Below are 18,469 nucleotides of genomic sequence, written 5' to 3' on the forward strand. Positions count from 1 at the left end.
ATCGCACCTTCTGCTACTCGTACTTTTCTAAGATTCCACAACTCTTTGATGTGTAGGACATCGAGACTGGAAATCCATTGCGCTGGATCACCATTTCTCGACCAGTGTATGCGTTCCGCAGTTTGAGGTGGCGCAGGGAGGGCAAATCCTCTAATACTGGCACGGGGTCTTCATCAAGACAACTATTTACCAATACCAAGGAAAACATATATCCAGGGAAATTAAGGGCACTTGGCAGCCTAGAGAGTCCATCCAGTTTGAGTGTCCTGAGCCGATATAGAGTGCGAATCTTGTTCAAACACGGCATGCTTTTGAAACGAAACCCTCTCAAGATAAGTTGATCAAGGCTCCCCAACTTAGCTAGTGATGCAAAGAGAATGCCCACATCCGTGTTCTCATCAACGTCTTCAATGCCCAATTTTTGGAGATGAGTCATCGTCCAAAAGCTCGAGACCTCATATTCCCAATCATAGATTGAGATGTAGGTTAGAGCCTCAAGATCCTGTAGCGCGTCTAGTTTCAAAGGCATTCGGCAAATCACATCAGCCAAGTAGAGTTTGCGAAGGCTGTGCATTTTCCATATAATATTCGGCACCTCCACCATAAAGTTCAGAGCTATATCAAAAGCCTCAAGCTTATTCAAGCCTCCCAGCGAGTATGGGATCTCTTGTATGTAATTGTTTCTTAATCCCAAGTATCTTAACTCGGTCAGTACCCCAATAGTTTCTGGTAAAGTCTTCGCTCCAAAATCTTCCATGTCAAGTACTTTGAGTAGTTGAAAACTCTTCCAATAAGACGGGCTAGCATCGTCTAACTAGCTACCACCTCCATGTAAGATGAGAGAGATAAGGCATCGGTTGTCTTGATTCGTGGAATGATTAAACTTCTCTCTGCTGCATTGGATAATTCAATGACACGGGTTCTGAGAGGGCCTACTATTTCCATTGCTCTTAAAGATCTCAAGGCCTATTTCCTCCTCTGCTTTTTTGATAGCTAGCATGTGCAATAGAGGATTGAGGCGAAGCTTTTTCGGGTCATAGAAAGATATTGGCTCATTGACGGAGTCCAAAATTGATTGATGAACTAAACCTTTTGTAAAGTTTGTTCCAATGTTTAATCCAGCTGCATCCCAAATCTGTTCCAACTTTTCTTGCCTTATAATTGCATTTTCCTTAAAAAGGGACATATGCAAGAAACATGGCTTCAGCTTTTCATCCAATTCATGATACATCGGTTCCAACAACTTCAATGATTCACTCAAATCGACTGAATCAAAAAGTTCTCCCCATTCAATCCCCGAAAGTCTTTGTTTTGCTTTCTGCCTTCCAACATTTATTATAGCCATCGGCAAACCTCCACATTTTATCAGCATCTCTTTCCCATTCCTCACCAACTCCTTTGAGAATTTGTTCACATCGCTTGTAAATTTATCAATTGTTTTAAAAAACAATTGCCAGCTCTTATCGGAATCCAAAGCTTTCATGTTGTGAGTGTAATAGCTGATTGCATCGTAACTCTCCCCGCGGCTTGTCCACAATATTTGACTTCCATTGTCTGCATCTGTCAGCCGTGAGTTCTTGAGCCATCTCGACCAAGTCAGCCGTGAAATGCCTTAGCAGGCTCCTGTCTTCCATTTTCAAGTTTCTCAAGAAATCCAACATCTCTTTCAGATCTTTAATTTTAGCCCACATGTTGTCAAGATATTCATCCAAGTAGGCACTATTTGAAAATTGAAAATACCAACTCTCCATATCTTGTATCATTCGTAAGATCGCAGCCTCCGCCATGTTTATGCTTCTGCAATTACTACACTCCCAAGCTCAAAACATATTTATAAAATCTTTGCAATATTTAGCATGTCATATCAAGTCTAGCAAATCAAACAAGCCACTAAATAAGATCATTACTCCCTGTGTCTTCAAATGACAGTCCATTTTGGTTTTTTTTTTTTTGTACTTATTCCCTTATAAGTCTCAACAGTTCAAAACTAAGATATAATTATGAGTCTATGACATTTCCTACTATACATAAATTGACAATGTAAGAATTTGCATTGTAAAATATGAATTTAGGGGTCCAAGAATTCATGTTTTCATAGTTTAAAACAGAGCAAATTCCTAAATCTTAGAGATGTCACAAACTATTCTAACTATTTAAGATTTCCATGCAATTAACATCTTAACTTAATTTCACAGCCTGTCAGAAGTGCCATGCAATGACATAATTAAATTTTAAATATTACTAATAAATTAACATCAACTAAAATTTATAAATCCTAATTGAAAATAGCGTTGACTGAATTGTGCGTGATTTACAGAAAATCTTCTGAAAATCTTCATTGAAAACTATGTAATCAACGAAATGATTGTGGATTGAATGATTTGAAGGAAGGATATAGAAAATACATGTGAAAACTGCAACATATATAATCATGTGATGAACTTGGAAACTACATATTCAAAGGAAGGATATAGAAAATACTTTGATTTTTCTTCTTATCTTTGCCGATCTCGAATTATTTTCCGATTCAATCACTGTGTATCATAATGTACATATAATTAAGTTGGATTAGGTGTAGAACAGCTTATCTGAACTGCCATCAAAATTATTAAAACAAGCAATAGTGTGACAAGGAATTTATGTACTAACCAAAGTAGTATTTGAGTAAAAAGCCCATATTTATGATAGGCCTTAATTCTCTCCATTGCAATAATAGAAAAAGGCCATAGTTATGATGGGCCTTCTCTCTTCAAAATCGGCCTCAGTGGCTTTTAGTGCATGTCTTGAAAATATGGAACTGAACATGATATTTAAATTATTAACCGAAAGTATTGTCGAAAATCATAAAGTTTGGTCAAATCTGTATGTTTTGTGATTTTGTAAGAATCGCGTGAATATTGTAAACTCGGATAAGTGTTAGTATATTGTTTTCAACGATTGATTCTAAAAAAAAAGCATTCACTTTCACGAGGATATGAAGCGCACTTAATCGGTAAAAACCTCTCATTTCATTTAATGGATAAGACTATCTATGTATATAATCATCAAGAATTATTTTTCAAATTATTATGTTGATTTTTAGTTATTATAATTAGGTAAACTTCACTTCACTATGTTGTCTTTTGCTTCATTGATTTTGAAGGCAATTAGTAATTCCTACGTTAAATTTTATCTGCATATCCGAAAATTCTCATGAGTTATCATCAAAGAAATTTCTAATGGAAGACTATTCAATAACATTCCAGACCATAGTATTTTGCTGAAAATCTAAATTACAATTATTTCACTATAATTATTGTTATTATTTAGAGTATGAAAATGCATTAAATGAGTTGAAATGTCAAATGAGAAAATTCAATCCAACATTCCAACCACGTGGCGAGTTCTTATTTCAAATTTCATTTTTATAACATGACTTTGAGGTCATCATAATATTTTTTCGAGATTAAATATATTTCAAAAGATTTTACATATTCAAGAATTATTTAACTTAAAACTTATGTATTATTAAATTTTTCATTTCATCGATGAGAAAAAAAAAAAACTTTATGATCTCCTCGCACACGTAATTGTAAATTCAGTGATGAGAAAATCATATGTAAAATTACATTGGTCATTTTATTCATGACAAATGTCTAAGTATACATACTCTCCGTCCATGAAAAAATGCCCCATATTTGATCGTCACGAGTTTTAAGAAATTGTTTGACTTTGTAAATAAAAGTGGATAGAAAAAGTTAGTGAAATAAACATCCTACTTTTATATATTAATTTTATAATAAAAAATGTGAGTGGAATAAGTAGTCCACCTATCAAATATAGTAAAAGTGAAATGAAATGTTTATTGGCAGACAAACGAAAAAAGGAAAATAAGATATTTAATGGCGGATTGAGGAAGTAATCATCACGAATTGTATATAAATTTCTTTTGTAGATTTTAAGTGATCATAATTGAGTCAACCATCGCTTTACATTTTTTGTCTGTTTTTCATTGATGTTCGACGAAATTCTCACGTTGATATTTTTATATGTGGGAAAGTTCTTGTATCATTCGAACTTTACCTATTTAAACAGTTACACAATACACATCACACACATAATATCCATAAAAGAGAGTATGATTTCTTTCAAAATAAGATCAACCAAATTCCTTCTTGTTGTTCTTTTTTGTGTGTTTGTTTCAGGAGATGCAGAAGTGAGATGCATAGAGACGGAGAGGGAAGCTCTTCTAAGCTTCAAGAATGGCCTCATAGATAAAGATGGTATTCTCTCGTCGTGGCAAAGCAACGAATGCTGCAGATGGAATGGTGTTGAGTGCAGCAACACCACTCGCCATGTCGTCACCCTCAAACTTAATCGTGTTGGTTATGTTGGTCGATTGCAAGGCGAGGTTCGTTCTTCACTTCTTGACTTGCATCATTTAAATCATCTTGACCTGAGTGGGAATGATTTTGGAGGCATTCCAATCCCAGAATTCATTGGTGCCATTAATCGACTACAAGATTTGTATCTTAGTAGGTCTAACTTTTCTGGGAGCATTCCTCCTCAGTTAGGGAACCTTACCAACTTACACTCACTCTACCTTAGTTACAATGATTTTGGAGGAATTCCAATTCCAGAATTCATTGGTTCCATGAAACAATTACAACACCTATCTCTTAGTGGTTCTAACTTTTCTGGAACCCTTCCTCCTCGGTTAGGCAACCTTACCAACTTGCGTTCTCTTGATCTCTCGCGCAACTCTTTGAGGAGTGATAATCTCGATTGGTTTTCAAGTCTCTCTTTGTTGTCTTCACTTGATCTCTCGTTCAACTCTTTGAGGAGTGAGAATCTCGATTGGCTTTCAAGTCTCTCTTTGTTGACTTATCTTGATCTGAGTTTCATACACTTAAATCATACCAACTGGTCACACCGAATCCAAAGTCTGAGGTCCCTAAGTGTATTGCGCTTGCAATATTGTAACATCGGTGGATCAATCCCAGACCTGCAAGCATTTTCTTCATTGACGGAACTATCCCTTCAGGGAAATAGCTTTACAGGCTCCATTCCTCTAAGTATTGGCCAACTCTCCAACCTTGAAGCTCTAGATCTTTCTTCTAATTCTTTGGAAGGTTTAGTCTCTGAATCCCACTTTATCAAGCTTCATAAGTTATATGCACTTCTTTTAGACTCCAATAGATTGACATGGAATACTACTTCTGATTGGAACCCTCCTTTTCAGTTGAGTAATATGTATTTAGGTGGTTTAAATGTGGGACCATATTTTCCAAAATGGATTCAAACTCAGAGGAATTTGGATACCCTTGAGCTCAGTAATGCCAATATAACAGGTGAAGTTCCGAGGTGGTTATGGAATATATCTTCTTTAAGATTCTTATATCTCTACGATAATCAATTAAGTGGTACAATTCCAAATCTCTCTTCGACCTCCCTCACGTATATGGATATTAGTAACAATCAATTCTCGGGTTCTATACCAATACTTCATCCCAATGCTATTCGCATTTACTTGAGTGGAAATATGTTCTCTGGTTCAATTTCATCTATTTGCAAAACTCATTATGATCAGCTTGATTCCCTTAACCTGTCAGATAATGAGTTGGAAGGAGAGGTTCCCAACTGTTGGGAAAAAATGCCAAACTTATACTCCCTCAATTTGGCTAACAACAAATTTTCAGGCGAAATTCCTGGCTCTTTGGGTGCTTTACATTCACTCGCTGCACTCCAGATGCATGGTAATAATTTATCTGGTGAGTTGCCTTACAATTTGGGACTTTGCCAAAGATTGATATTTGTTGATGTTGGAGACAACAAGTTAACAGGAAAGATCCCCACTTGGATTGGCCATTTGTATAATATGCAATTTCTAAACCTTCGTGGAAATAGATTGCATGGCAGTATTCCTCCCCAAATATGCAATCTCACAGATATTCAAGTTCTGGATTTGTCGATAAACAATCTGTCTTCGACAATACCTGATTGCTTTAACAATTTTATTGTCTTGGCTAATAAGAAGACTGCCCCAAGTTCTGAAGTATTGTTCTTTGCTAATTCCAATGAAAATAAGCTCAATGGATATTCCACATTTCTATGGAAAGGTCAAGAATCCAAATATTGGGATAATCTCGAGTTTCTGAAACTCATTGATTTTTCAAGTAATGGATTAACAGGGGGCATTCCCCAATCGTTTTCCGATATGAGGGGATTAAAATCTTTGAACCTATCAAAAAATAGTTTGACAGGATATATAATCACCGATATTGGTAAGCTGAATATGCTAGATTCGCTTGATCTATCGCATAACCAACTCTCTGGCAAGATACCCACGAGTTTGGCAGATATATACTCTCTCGGTGTTCTTGATTTGTCAAACAACAATCTGTCCGGAAAAATTCCAACAAGTACCCAACTTCAAAGCTTCAATGCTTCGTCTTATGCCCGGAATGAGGGACTCTGTGGCGACCCTCTTCCAAAGTGCCCCGAAGATATCTTGAAGCCATCTCCCTCTAATCCGGTGGAAAACATGAAGGAGAAAGACAACAGCAACTTGTCATTTATGGCAGAAGTTGGCATATCAATGGCGTTTGGTTTTATCTTTGGATTTATGGGAGTTGTTTGTTCATTCATATTGAAGAAATCATGGAGAATTGCATTCTTCAACTTGTTGGATGCTGTTGGAGATTGGTTTTATACATTAAAGGATTGATGTGTTTGTATTCAAAGGCAGACTAAGCTGAAATAAAGGTAATATTAACTACATCTTACTTGATTAATTTTTTCATTATTCTCAATTTTCTTACTTTTAGTTTGAAAAGCTAAAGAATTTTCAAACTGCATTTGACCAAGTTTTATTTACTTTGTTTTGGTAATTAAATACATACTCTGTTATTTATTATTCTCAACATATTATCCAATCTTTCTTACTGAATAGGTGGACAAGCTTGTGGATACTGCTTATGAATAATTTAGCTACCTGAAATATAGTCCATGGATTTGATAATTTTCGTCATGTATTTTAATCAGTGATGTAATAGTGTATGCACTTATTATTGTCAATTTTAATGTTTTTTCTATTTTTATCATGTATTCAGAGATGATGTGATATTATACAAATGTCTCACTTTCCTCCTCTTCCTATGAGTAAGGAAACAACTCTTTTATGGGTTTTAAGTTAGGTAACACCGTAACAATATATATTCATATCAAATTTAATTCTTTAATTAGTACATACTACCTCCGTCCACGAAAATTCGTCCCGGTTTGACCGGGCACGGGTTTTAAGAAATGTAATAGAAAATGAGTTGAAAAAGTTAGTGGATTGTGGATCCTACTTTTATATATTAGTTTTATAGTAAAATGTGAGTAGGAATGGTTAGTGGGATATAGGGTCCACCACCAAAAATGGTAAAAGTGAAATGAGACAAATTTTGAGGGACGGACGGAAATGGAAAAATGGGACAAATTTCCGTGGACGGAGGTAGTATTTAACTTTTCTTCGTAATTTTCTATTATTCGTGTTAAAATTAAACTAAAATATAGTATGAGAAAAAAAAAATTAAAAATAACACTGATTTGTGTATATACTTCTATAAAATTATTATAAATGTAAAATTAACAATAGAAATATATACACTAAAATAATTCTAAATAATATATTCGATTAAAAATAACAGTGATTTGTATGTATAGTCAATTATTTCAAATAACAGTGATTCTTGAATAATTCTCAAGATGACCTAAAAGTAAGTCTATAAAAATTAAATTTAAACTAATTGGCCGCCTGGTTGGAATTTCCTCATGACATTTCAACTAATTAGACTACTAGAATGCATTTAAGTCTATAAAAATTACTAAGTTTTAGTACTTGTATCATTCAATAGAATTTACTTATTTAAATGGTTACAGTTAAATCAAGAGTATACCTGAACCAGAAGCTCTTCATTAAAAACTATCTAATCAACGAAATGATTGTGGATTGAATGATTTGAATTAATTTCTGAAAAGAAGTTTTACAAATTCAAACTTCTTGATAAAAAAAAAACAACGTATTACACACATATAATCATGTGATGAATTTGGAAACATGAAAGGAAAATATAGAAAATACCTTAATTTTTCTTCCGGTCTTTGCGGGTCTCGAATCTTTTTTTCCGATCCAATCACTCTCTTTCATAATGTACAATTGGTACATACTACTATATCGTTTGATAAAATTAAGTCGCCTCTAAATAATACTCCCTCCGTCCCTAATAATTCGTCACCATTTGACCAGACACGGGTTTAAGAAATGTAATAGAAAGTGATTTGAAAAAGTTGGTGGCATGTGAGTCCTACTTTTATAATAAAATGTGAGTGTAAAAGAGTTAGTGTAATGTAGGGTCCATTGCCAAAAATGGTAAAAGTGAAAGGTGGCAAATTTTTAAGGATGGACGAAAAAGAAAATAGGTGATAAATTTTCAAGGATGGAAGGAGTAATTAGGCTGGATTAGGTGTAGAAAAGCTTATCTGAACTGCCATAAAATTTACTCCCTCCGTCCACCATATTGTTGGGTTAGGGCTCCCAACTTGTGGAAAAAAGGCCCAAATATTATTGGCCCATTTATTTACTTAAATAGGTCAATGGAGAACTTATAAATACCTACCAAGTGTGTAGGAGCCGCCACAATTGAGAGAAGAGAGAGAGAGAAAAACGTGTAGAAGGAAAGAAGGGGAAAAGAGTGTTCTCCAAGTTTCTGCACTGCGCAGTCTCGGTTTTTGTCTCGATCGGGGGTTCAAACGTTGTCCGATCGACTTGAAATTTTAACTGGAGGTAGAACACTCGTGGTTCTTCATTCTGACTGAAGGAAATTGATTTTGAACGGTTAGATCTTTAGTTATAAATTTCTGAACGTGACTGCAGTTCTTGAGATGTTTATTTCATCTATTTTGAAGTTGTATTGATTATCTAGTGCCTTCGTTGTGTTGTTAAGGATTAGATATCATTGTAAACTTCTTGGTTGTATTCTCTCCTTGGTGATAGTGGATTTGGTAGACCGGTGGGTCTCGTGGTTTTTATCTCTTCACATTGAAGAGAGTTTTCCACGTAAAATCTTGGTGTTGATATTTTCATTATCGTTTCTCATTATCATATTAATGATTCGTCCACATTAGTTGCTATTATATTGTGCTCCTATCATATTCTTGCAATTGGGAAGGTTTGATTATCCGCTGCGCCTCAGATTTAGGCCATTCCTCCCAACACATATAAAGAGCCATTTTGACTCAGGACGGGTTTTAAGAAATTGACTTTGTGAAAAAAAGTAGAGGGGAAAGTGAGTGGAATGTGGAACTCATTTAAAGTATTAGTTTTATATTGAATTGTGAGTGTAAAAAGTTGGTAAGATGTGGAATCCACATACAAAATGTGAAAATATTATAAATCGTGGGCAAACTAAAATGACAAAAAATTTCTTTAAATTGTGGACGGAGGGAGTATTAAAACAATTAATTATGTAACGATCAGCTTTCAAGCCCGTTAATATGAAAGGCCTTCGCTCCATTGGAATAATAGAAAAAGCCCATTGTTATGATGGGCCTTCTCTCTTCAAAATCGACCCAAATGGCTTTTAGTGCATGTCTCGTATTTAAATCATCACCAATAACATATGGTCGGAGCCATCAAGTTTGGTCAAATTCTGTTTGGTCAAATTCTACTTGTCGCATATATTGTTTTGTTTTCAACTATTGATTCTAAAAAATCATTCACTTTCATGAGGATAGTGAAGTGCACTTAATTTGTAAAAACCTTCCATTTCATTGGATGAGAAGATTATCTATGGATATAAATATAATCATCAAGACCTATCTTTCAAATTATTCTCTTGATGTTTAGTGATTATAATTAGGTAAACTACACTTCATTATGTTGTCTTCATTGATTTTGAAGGCAATTAATTCCGCATCACGAATTATATATAAATGTCTTTTGTACATTTTTAGTGATTATAATTGAGTCAACCATCGGTTTACATTTTTTGTCTCTTTTTCGTTGATTTTCGACGCAATTGTTACGTCGATTTTTTTATACGTTGGAAAGTTCTTGTCATTTTAAACCCCAATATCAATTCTCTGTTATCATATACTCCCTCCGTCCCCCATAATTTGTCACCATTTGACCCGGCACGAGTTTTAAGAAATGTAATAGAAAGTGGGTTGAAAAATTTGGTGGCATGTGAGTCCTACTTTTATATATTAGTTTTATAATAAAATGTGAGTGGGAATGAGTTAATTGAATATGGGGTCCACTTCCAAAAATAGTAAAAGTGAAAGGTGACAAATTTTTTGGGACGGACGAAAAAGAAAATAGGTGACAAATTTTCAGGGACGGAGGGATTACTATTATTATCTTCAAAGAAAATCTATATTTCGATTATGACTTAGTCATGCATTACTTTCTTAGTTTCGCTCTTTCCACGTCTACGCAATTTAAATTTATTATAGGATTTGTATCATTCGATCTTTACCTATTTAAAACGTTACGCTTTGGACATTGTAGTATCACAAAAATACACATCACATACATAATATCAATGAAAGAGAGTATGATTTCTTTCAAAATAAGATCAATCAAATTTTCTCTTCTTGTTCTTTTTTGTGTGTTTGTTTCAGGAGATGCAGAAGTGAGATGCATAGAGAGGGAGAGGGAAGCTCTTCTAATCTTCAAGAATGGCCTCATCGATGAATATGACTATCTATCGTCATGGGGAAGCGAAGAATGTTGCAAATGGCATGGCGTTGAGTGCAGCAACACCACTCGCCATGTCATCTCCGTCAGACTTAATGATGCTGTTTTTGTTGGTGCATTGAAAGGTGAGGTTCGCTCTTCCTTGCTTGAGTTGCGTCATTTAAATTATCTTGATCTCAGCTGGAATGATTTTGGAGGCATTCCAATCCCAGAATTCATTGGTTCCATGAAACAATTACAATACCTATTTCTTATGAGTTCAAACTTTTCTGGAACCCTTCCTCCTCGGTTAGGCAACCTTACCAACTTGCGTTCTCTTGATCTCTCCATGAATCCTTTGAGTAGTGAGAATCTCGATTGGCTTTCAAATCTCTCTTTGTTGAATTATCTTGATCTGAGTTTCGTAGACTTAAATCATACCAATTGGTTACACCAGGTCCAAAGTCTCCGGTCCCTAAGTGAATTATTGTTGATTTATTGTAACATCGGTGGATCAATCCCAGACCTGCAAGCATTTTCTTCATTGACGGAACTATCCCTTCAGGGAAATAGCTTTACAGGCTCCATTCCTCTAAGTATTGGCCAACTCTCCAACCTTGAAGCTCTAGATCTTTCTTCTAATTCTTTGGAAGGTTTAGTCTCTGAATCCCACTTTATCAAGCTTCATAAGTTATATGCACTTCTTTTAGACTCCAATAGATTGACATGGAATACTACTTCTGATTGGAACCCTCCTTTTCAGTTGAGTAATATGTATTTAGGTGGTTTAAATGTGGGACCATATTTTCCAAAATGGATTCAAACTCAGAGGAATTTGGATACCCTTGAGCTCAGTAATGCCAATATAACAGGTGAAGTTCCGAGGTGGTTATGGAATATATCTTCTTTAAGATTCTTATATCTCTACGATAATCAATTAAGTGGTACAATTCCAAATCTCTCTTCGACCTCCCTCACGTATATGGATATTAGTAACAATCAATTCTCGGGTTCTATACCAATACTTCATCCCAATGTTGGTAGCATTTACTTGAGTGGAAATATGTTCTCTGGTTCAATTTCATCTATTTGCAAAACTCACCACAATCAGCTTGATTTCCTTAACTTGTCAGATAATCAGTTGGAAGGAGAGGTTCCCAACTGTTGGGAAAAAATGCCAATCTTATACTCCCTCAATTTGGATAACAACAAATTTTCGGGTGAAATTCCAGACTCTCTGGGCACTTTACAGTACCTCACTGCACTGCTGATGCATGGTAATACTTTATCTGGTGAGTTGCCTTACAACTTGAGACATTGCCAAGAATTAATATTTATTGATTTTGGAGGCAACAAGTTAACAGGAGAGATCCCCACTTGGATTGACCATTTGTATAATATGCAATTTCTAAACGTACGTGGAAATAGATTGCATGGCAGTATTCCTCCCCAGATATGCAATCTAACTGATATTCAAGTTCTGGATTTATCGATAAACAATCTATCTTCAACAATACCTAATTGCTTTAACAATTTTATTGTCATGGCTAATAGGAAGACTACAAGTCCTGATATATTTTTTATCACTATTTCCAATCCAAATAAGCTCAATGGATATTCCACATTTCTATGGAAAGGTCAGGAATCCAAATATAGGGATAATCTCGAGTTTCTGAAACTCATTGATTTTTCAAGCAATAGATTAACAGGGGGCATTCCCCAATCATTTTCCAATATGAGGGGATTAATATCCTTGAACCTATCAAAAAATAGTTTGACAGGATATATAATCCCCGATATTGGTAAGCTGAATATGCTAGATTCGCTTGATCTATCATATAACCAACTCTCTGGCAAGATACCCACCAGTTTGGCAGAAATATACTCTCTCAGTGTTCTTGATTTGTCAAACAACAATTTGTCCGGAAATATTCCAACAAGTACCCAACTTCAAAGCTTCAATGCTTCGTCTTATGATGGGAATGATGGACTCTGTGGCGACCCAATGCCAAAGTGCCCAGAAGATATCTTGAGGCCATCCCTCACTAATTCGGTGGGAAACAAGAATGAGAAAGATGCCACAACTTCTCATTTATGCAAGAAGTTGGCATATCAATGGGCTTTGGTTTTATCTTTGGATTTTGGGGAGTTATTGGTTCATTAATACTGAAGAAATCATGGAGAATTGCATTCTTCAACTTGTTCGATGTTGCTGGAGATTGGTTCTACGTCAAGATTGCTGTGTTTGTATCCAAATTGAGACGAAACTGAAATACAGGTAATATTAACTACTAGTATTATACTTAAATTTTTTTTCATCATTCTCAATTTTCTTGAATAGCTAAAGAGTTTCAATACTGCATTAAACACATGTTTAGTCATTACGATTTGGTAATTGCATGCATAATCTATCATTTATTATTCTCAAGATATTGCCGAATCTTTCTTTGTGAATAGAGGAGGACAAGCTCGTGGATAGTAGAAGAAGGATGAAGAACTATATATTGCTTATAAATAGTTTGGGTACCAGAGTTATAGTCTAAGGATTAAGTGTTTTTTCTACTTTTATCAATGTTTGTCATGTATTTTAATTAATGATGATGTAATAATGTAAATGCACTTATTATTGTTAAATTAAGTATTTTACTTTATATCACATATATGTAGATGTTTTTAAATAATATTATGTCACACTTTCCTCCTTTTCATTTGAGTAAGTAAACAATTTTTACAAAATATTGGTGCGACAGTTAAACACACAAATTAGCATTCTTAATAGCATTTAAAAATGTCCATAGCCGTTCTTTTTTTCATGTAGTGTGAGGCGGAAATTAAAATTACATTTAATAAGTATATGATTTTATTCAAACAATATCTTGTATAAAAATTTCTGTATTAATGTTTCTAATAATAAAAAAAACTATTTCGGATATTCAGAATTTTTATATTTTTTGAATAAATTTACATTCAATAAAAAATTGTTCTGAAAGCGAAGTCCATAATTATGATATGCCTTCCCTCCATATCTATAATAGAAGAAGCCCACAGTTATGATGGGCCTAATCTCTTCAAAAGCGGCCCGGATAGCTTTAGGCCCGGCTCGACAGTTTTACAGCTCTACTACCACAAATATTTTAGTGCATATATTAATAGTAACTGAACATGGTATTTTTTTATCATTATCAAAATTATTTTAATAATGTAAAGGGCAAGTCATAAAAAAAAATTAATCAAATAATATTTTGTTTTTAATTTTGAAAATTATTTGAATAATCTTTAATAAAATACGTAACATGACTACCAAAAATTCAGATGCTAAGTCACCACCAATAGGTTAAAGATAAATTATGTTGACTATTCAAAAAAATATATATATGACAACATTTTTTCAAAAAATATGAAGTGTATTACAACTATACATTGACCTTATTGAGACCACTTCAACATAATTAGTAAATTCGTTATTCGTGGGCTTCATTCATACTCCAAACTCACCATTCTAATTCGTGGGCCTTTTCAAATTTCATTTTTATAAACTTGACTTTGAGGTTGATTATCTTAAGCATTATTCAAGAATTAAATAATATTTCAAAAGATTTATATTGAATAACTATTTTAACTTCGGATCGAAGGCATTAGTAAATTCTTTATTTCGTCGATGAGTAAAAAAAAAACTCTAAACTTTTGGATTGGATTGGAAGGTTTTTGTAAATTCAATGTACAATATATCTTCATGCATGTGAAATTAAATTTGTCATTTGATTGATAGAAATATCAAGTATATTATCATCACGAATTATCTTTAAATTTCTTTTGTAGGGTTTTAGTGATTGTGAATCGGTCTACCATCGTCCACTCTTTTGTCTTTTCGTAATTGATTTTCGACGCAATTCTTATTGAATTTTGTTTTTATATGTTGGAAAGTTCTTTAGTCACTTAAAACCCCGATTTATGTGATATCATAAATTAGATTCAAAGATATTTGTATTATTTGCGAATATGACTTAGTCACGCGTTACTTTCTTGTTTTGTTTTTTCTAATTGATTTGCAAGACGTCACGCAAGTTATATTCCATATTAGGAATTGAATCATTCAATCTTTATTCTTTACCTATTTAAACCGTTACACTTGAGAAAGGATTATCCCAAAAATACACTTCACTTCCATACAATAATAAAGAGAGTATGCTTTCTCATAAAATAATATCAATCAAATTTACCCTCATTGTTCTGTCATGTATGTTTGTTTCAGGAGATGCAGAAGTGAGATGCATAGAGAGCGAGAGAGAAGCTCTTCTAAGCTTCAAAAATGGCCTCATCGACGAAGATGGTATTCTCTTGTCGTGGCAAAATGACGAATGCTGCGAATGGCATGGTGTTGGGTGCAGCACCACCACTAGCCATGTCACCACCCTCAAACTTAGTGGTCTTGACAATGGTGGTGTATTAAAAGGTGATGTTCATTCTTCATTGCTCGAGTTGCATCATTTAAATCGTCTTGACCTCAGTCATAATGATTTTGGAGGCATTCCGATCCCAGAATTCATTGGTTCCATGAAACAATTACATCACTTGTTTCTTAAACATTCTAACTTTTCCGGGAACATTCCTCCTCAGTTAGGGAACCTTACCAACTTACGCTCACTAGATCTCTCATATAACTCTTTGAGTTCTACATCTCATTCCATACTTGGTTCTGTATTCGAATCACTCGAAATACTAGACTTCTCGTATAATCAACTCATTGGATCCATCCCTGACCTAAGTGCATTTTCTTCATTGACACAACTGAACCTTTCGGCGAATAACTTTATAGGTTCCATTCCTCTAAGCATAAGCCAACTCTCACATCTTCAAGTTCTAGATCTTTCTCATAATTCTTTGGAAGGTTTAGTCTCTGCATCCCACTTCGTCAAGCTCTATAAGTTAAAGACACTTGACTTATCCATCAATTCATTGACCTTTGACATTCCCCTTGATTGGAGTCCTCCTTTTCAGCTGGAAAGTTTATCTTTAGGCGGGTGCAACGTGGGCCCGTATTTCCCAAAATGGATTCAAACTCAGAGGAATTTGGTTTCCCTTGATCTCAGTCGTGCCAATATAACAGATGAAGCCCCGAGGTGGTTGTGGAGTACGTTTTCCTCATTAGGAAACTTGGATCTCTCCGACAATCAAATAAGTGGTGCAATTCTGAATCTCTCATCCACCTCCATCCGGTACATGGATATTCGTAACAATCAATTCTCAGGTCCTATACCGTTATTTTCTACAGTTGCTTCCGACATTCTATTGTCTGGAAATATGTTATCCGGTACAATTTCATCGATTTGCAATACGAGCAACGATAAGCTTCAAACCCTTGTCCTCTCTAATAATCGGTTGTCAGGAGAGATTCCCAACTGCTGGGAGAATATGCCCAACTTGGAGTCCCTCGACTTAGCTAACAATAATTTTTCAGGTGAAATTCCTCGCTCTTTTGGCAACTTAGACCACCTCGTTGTACTACAGATCCGCGATAATCACTTATCCGGCGAGTTGCCTTATAGTCTGAGATTTTGCCAGGAATTGTATTTAATTGATGTTGAAGGGAACAAGTTAACCGGAGAGATCCCCACTTGGATTGGTGAGTTATATAACTTGCGTTATCTAAACTTTCGTGGAAATAAATTGCATGGCATTATTCCTCCCCAGATATGCCATCTTACTAATATTCAAGCTCTGGATTTGTCGATAAACTATTTGTCTTCGGAAATACCTGATTGCTTCAATAATTATACTCTCTTGAAGATTACCGATTCATATCTTTCTGCTCCAACATATCCAAATACTACGATTGTAAATAAGCGCTATGGATATTCATCGTTTCAATGGAAAGGTAAAGAATTCGAATGCAAGGAAAATCTCAATCTTCTCAAGCTCATTGATTTTTCAAGCAATAGATTGACTGGGAATATTCCCAAATCAATTTCCAGTATGAGGGGATTAAAATCATTGAATCTATCAAGAAATAGTTTAACGGGATATATAACTCCAGATATTGGTAAACTAGAGATGTTAAATTCTCTTGATCTATCACACAACCAACTGTCAGGCAAGATACCTACAAGTTTGGGAGAAGTATACTCGCTAGGTGTTCTTGATTTGTCAAACAACAATTTTCGTGGAAAAATTCCAACGAGTACCCAACTTCAGAGCTTCAATGCTTCGACTTATGCCAGGAATGTTGGACTCTGTGGTGACCCTCTCCCAAAGTGCCTCGAAGATAGCTTGAGGCCATCCACCACAAATCTAGGGGTACACATGAATGAGAGAGACGGCAACAACTTCTCGTTTATGGAAGAAGTTGGCATATCAATGGCCTTTGGTTTTATCTTTGGTTTTTGGGGAATTGTTGGTTCATTCATAGTGAAGAAATCATGGAGAATTGCATTCTTCAACTTGTTAGATGATGCTGCAAATTGGCTCTATGTCAAGATTGTTGTGTTTGTATCCAAATGGAGATGAAGCTAAAATACTCAGGTAATTTTAACTACTACTACGTTTTACTTCAATAATTTTTTCCTCATTTTCAATTTTCTCCCTTTTAGTGTGAAAAGCTAAGGAATTTTCATATTTCATTAAACATGCTTAGTTTATTATGATTTGGTAATTGAATGCATAATATGTTATATTTATTATTCTCACGATATTAATTATCCCATTTTTGTTTCTGAATAGAGGTGGACAAGCTTGTGGAATGTAGAAGAAAGCAGGAAGAATTATGTATTGCTTATGAATAGTTTGGTTCGAGTACTATAGTGTTACAGACTCAATGTCCCACACCGGCTGTAAAAGCAACAGGTCCTGTTTGGTGTGTAACATATAGTCCATGCATTAAATGTTTTTTCCTACTTTATCAATATTTGTAATGTATTTTAATTGGTGATAATAGTGCATGTAGTCAAATTTAGTGTGTTTTTTTATCAATGTTTGGTGATAACAGTTATGTTGTCAAATTAAGTGTTTTTCCTGAGCCCATTTTCCCAAGCCCATATCTTTGGACTACAATCATATTTGTTAAGTTTGGGCCTGCAAGTCCAATAGTCTTCATAAATTTTCAGCCAACCTTCTTATCAATCTGCTCCATGTTTTAAACCCAATTCAAACTGCTCTCACGGCCCAAATCGAAAAAGAATAACAGATGCCCAATCTGAATCTACAAGAGTGAATTTCAGTATGAATCAAGTGAAAATTGTAAACTCGGGTGAATGTTATATTGTTTTCAACAATTATTTCTAAAGAAAAAATTATTTACTTTAACGAGGATAATGAGGCGCACTTAATTGGTAAGACGTTTTCGTTTCATTTCATTGATGAGAAAATCATTACAATCTCCATGCATGTACAGTTACATTTATCATTTAATAATAGATGGGGAATATCTATGTGTATCATCATCAAGAATTATCTTTTAATTATTGTGTTGATTTTTAGTGATTATAATTAGGTAAACTTCACTTTACTATATTGTCTTTTTCATTGATTTTATGAAGGCAAATCCTACGTTAAATTTTATCATATTAGAAAATTATCATGAATTATCATCAAAGAAATTCTTGATGGAGGACTATTCAATAACATGTCGAACCATAATGTTTTGCTGAAAATATAAATTATTTATTTAACTACTTGGTTGAAGAGTTGGAAGTACATTAGAATGCAGTTGAAATGTCAAATGAGAAAATTCCATCCACGTGGTGAGTTCTTATTCATGGGTCTTTTTCAAAT

The 18,469-nt window shown here is 34.6% G+C and overlaps 2 protein-coding genes, 1 long non-coding RNA gene and 1 pseudogene across 3 annotated transcripts; 3 read left to right on the forward strand and 1 right to left on the reverse strand.

Annotated features, from left to right (window-relative positions):
- Positions 1–13: 13 nt before the first annotated feature.
- Positions 14–1,787, reverse strand: LOC148929807 (putative disease resistance protein At1g58390; annotated as a pseudogene).
- A 2,305-nt stretch (positions 1,788–4,092) lies between these two features.
- Positions 4,093–7,131, forward strand: LOC148929808 (receptor-like protein EIX2). The gene is made up of 2 exons (XM_089056085.1): positions 4,093–6,744; positions 6,932–7,131. The coding sequence occupies exon 1, from the start codon at positions 4,118–4,120 to the stop codon at positions 6,704–6,706; it is 2,589 nt and encodes an 862-aa protein (XP_088912211.1). The 5' UTR covers positions 4,093–4,117; the 3' UTR covers positions 6,707–6,744; positions 6,932–7,131.
- A 4,909-nt stretch (positions 7,132–12,040) lies between these two features.
- LOC125193793 (uncharacterized) lies at positions 12,041–13,410 on the forward strand. The gene is made up of 2 exons (XR_007171631.2): positions 12,041–12,980; positions 13,160–13,410. It is a non-coding gene; the product is annotated as an uncharacterized LOC125193793 (long non-coding RNA).
- A 1,438-nt stretch (positions 13,411–14,848) lies between these two features.
- On the forward strand, positions 14,849–17,668 carry LOC125193521 (receptor-like protein EIX2). Its single transcript, XM_048091335.2, has 2 exons — positions 14,849–17,221; positions 17,420–17,668. The coding sequence occupies exon 1, from the start codon at positions 14,888–14,890 to the stop codon at positions 17,204–17,206; it is 2,319 nt and encodes a 772-aa protein (XP_047947292.2). The 5' UTR covers positions 14,849–14,887; the 3' UTR covers positions 17,207–17,221; positions 17,420–17,668.
- The last annotated feature ends 801 nt before the right edge of the window (positions 17,669–18,469 follow it).

This window comes from Salvia hispanica, chromosome 4, assembly GCF_029641045.1.
Source record: "Salvia hispanica isolate PSC_SH4W2 chromosome 4, Shi_PSC_v1, whole genome shotgun sequence".
Lineage (NCBI taxonomy): Eukaryota > Viridiplantae > Streptophyta > Magnoliopsida > Lamiales > Lamiaceae > Salvia > Salvia hispanica.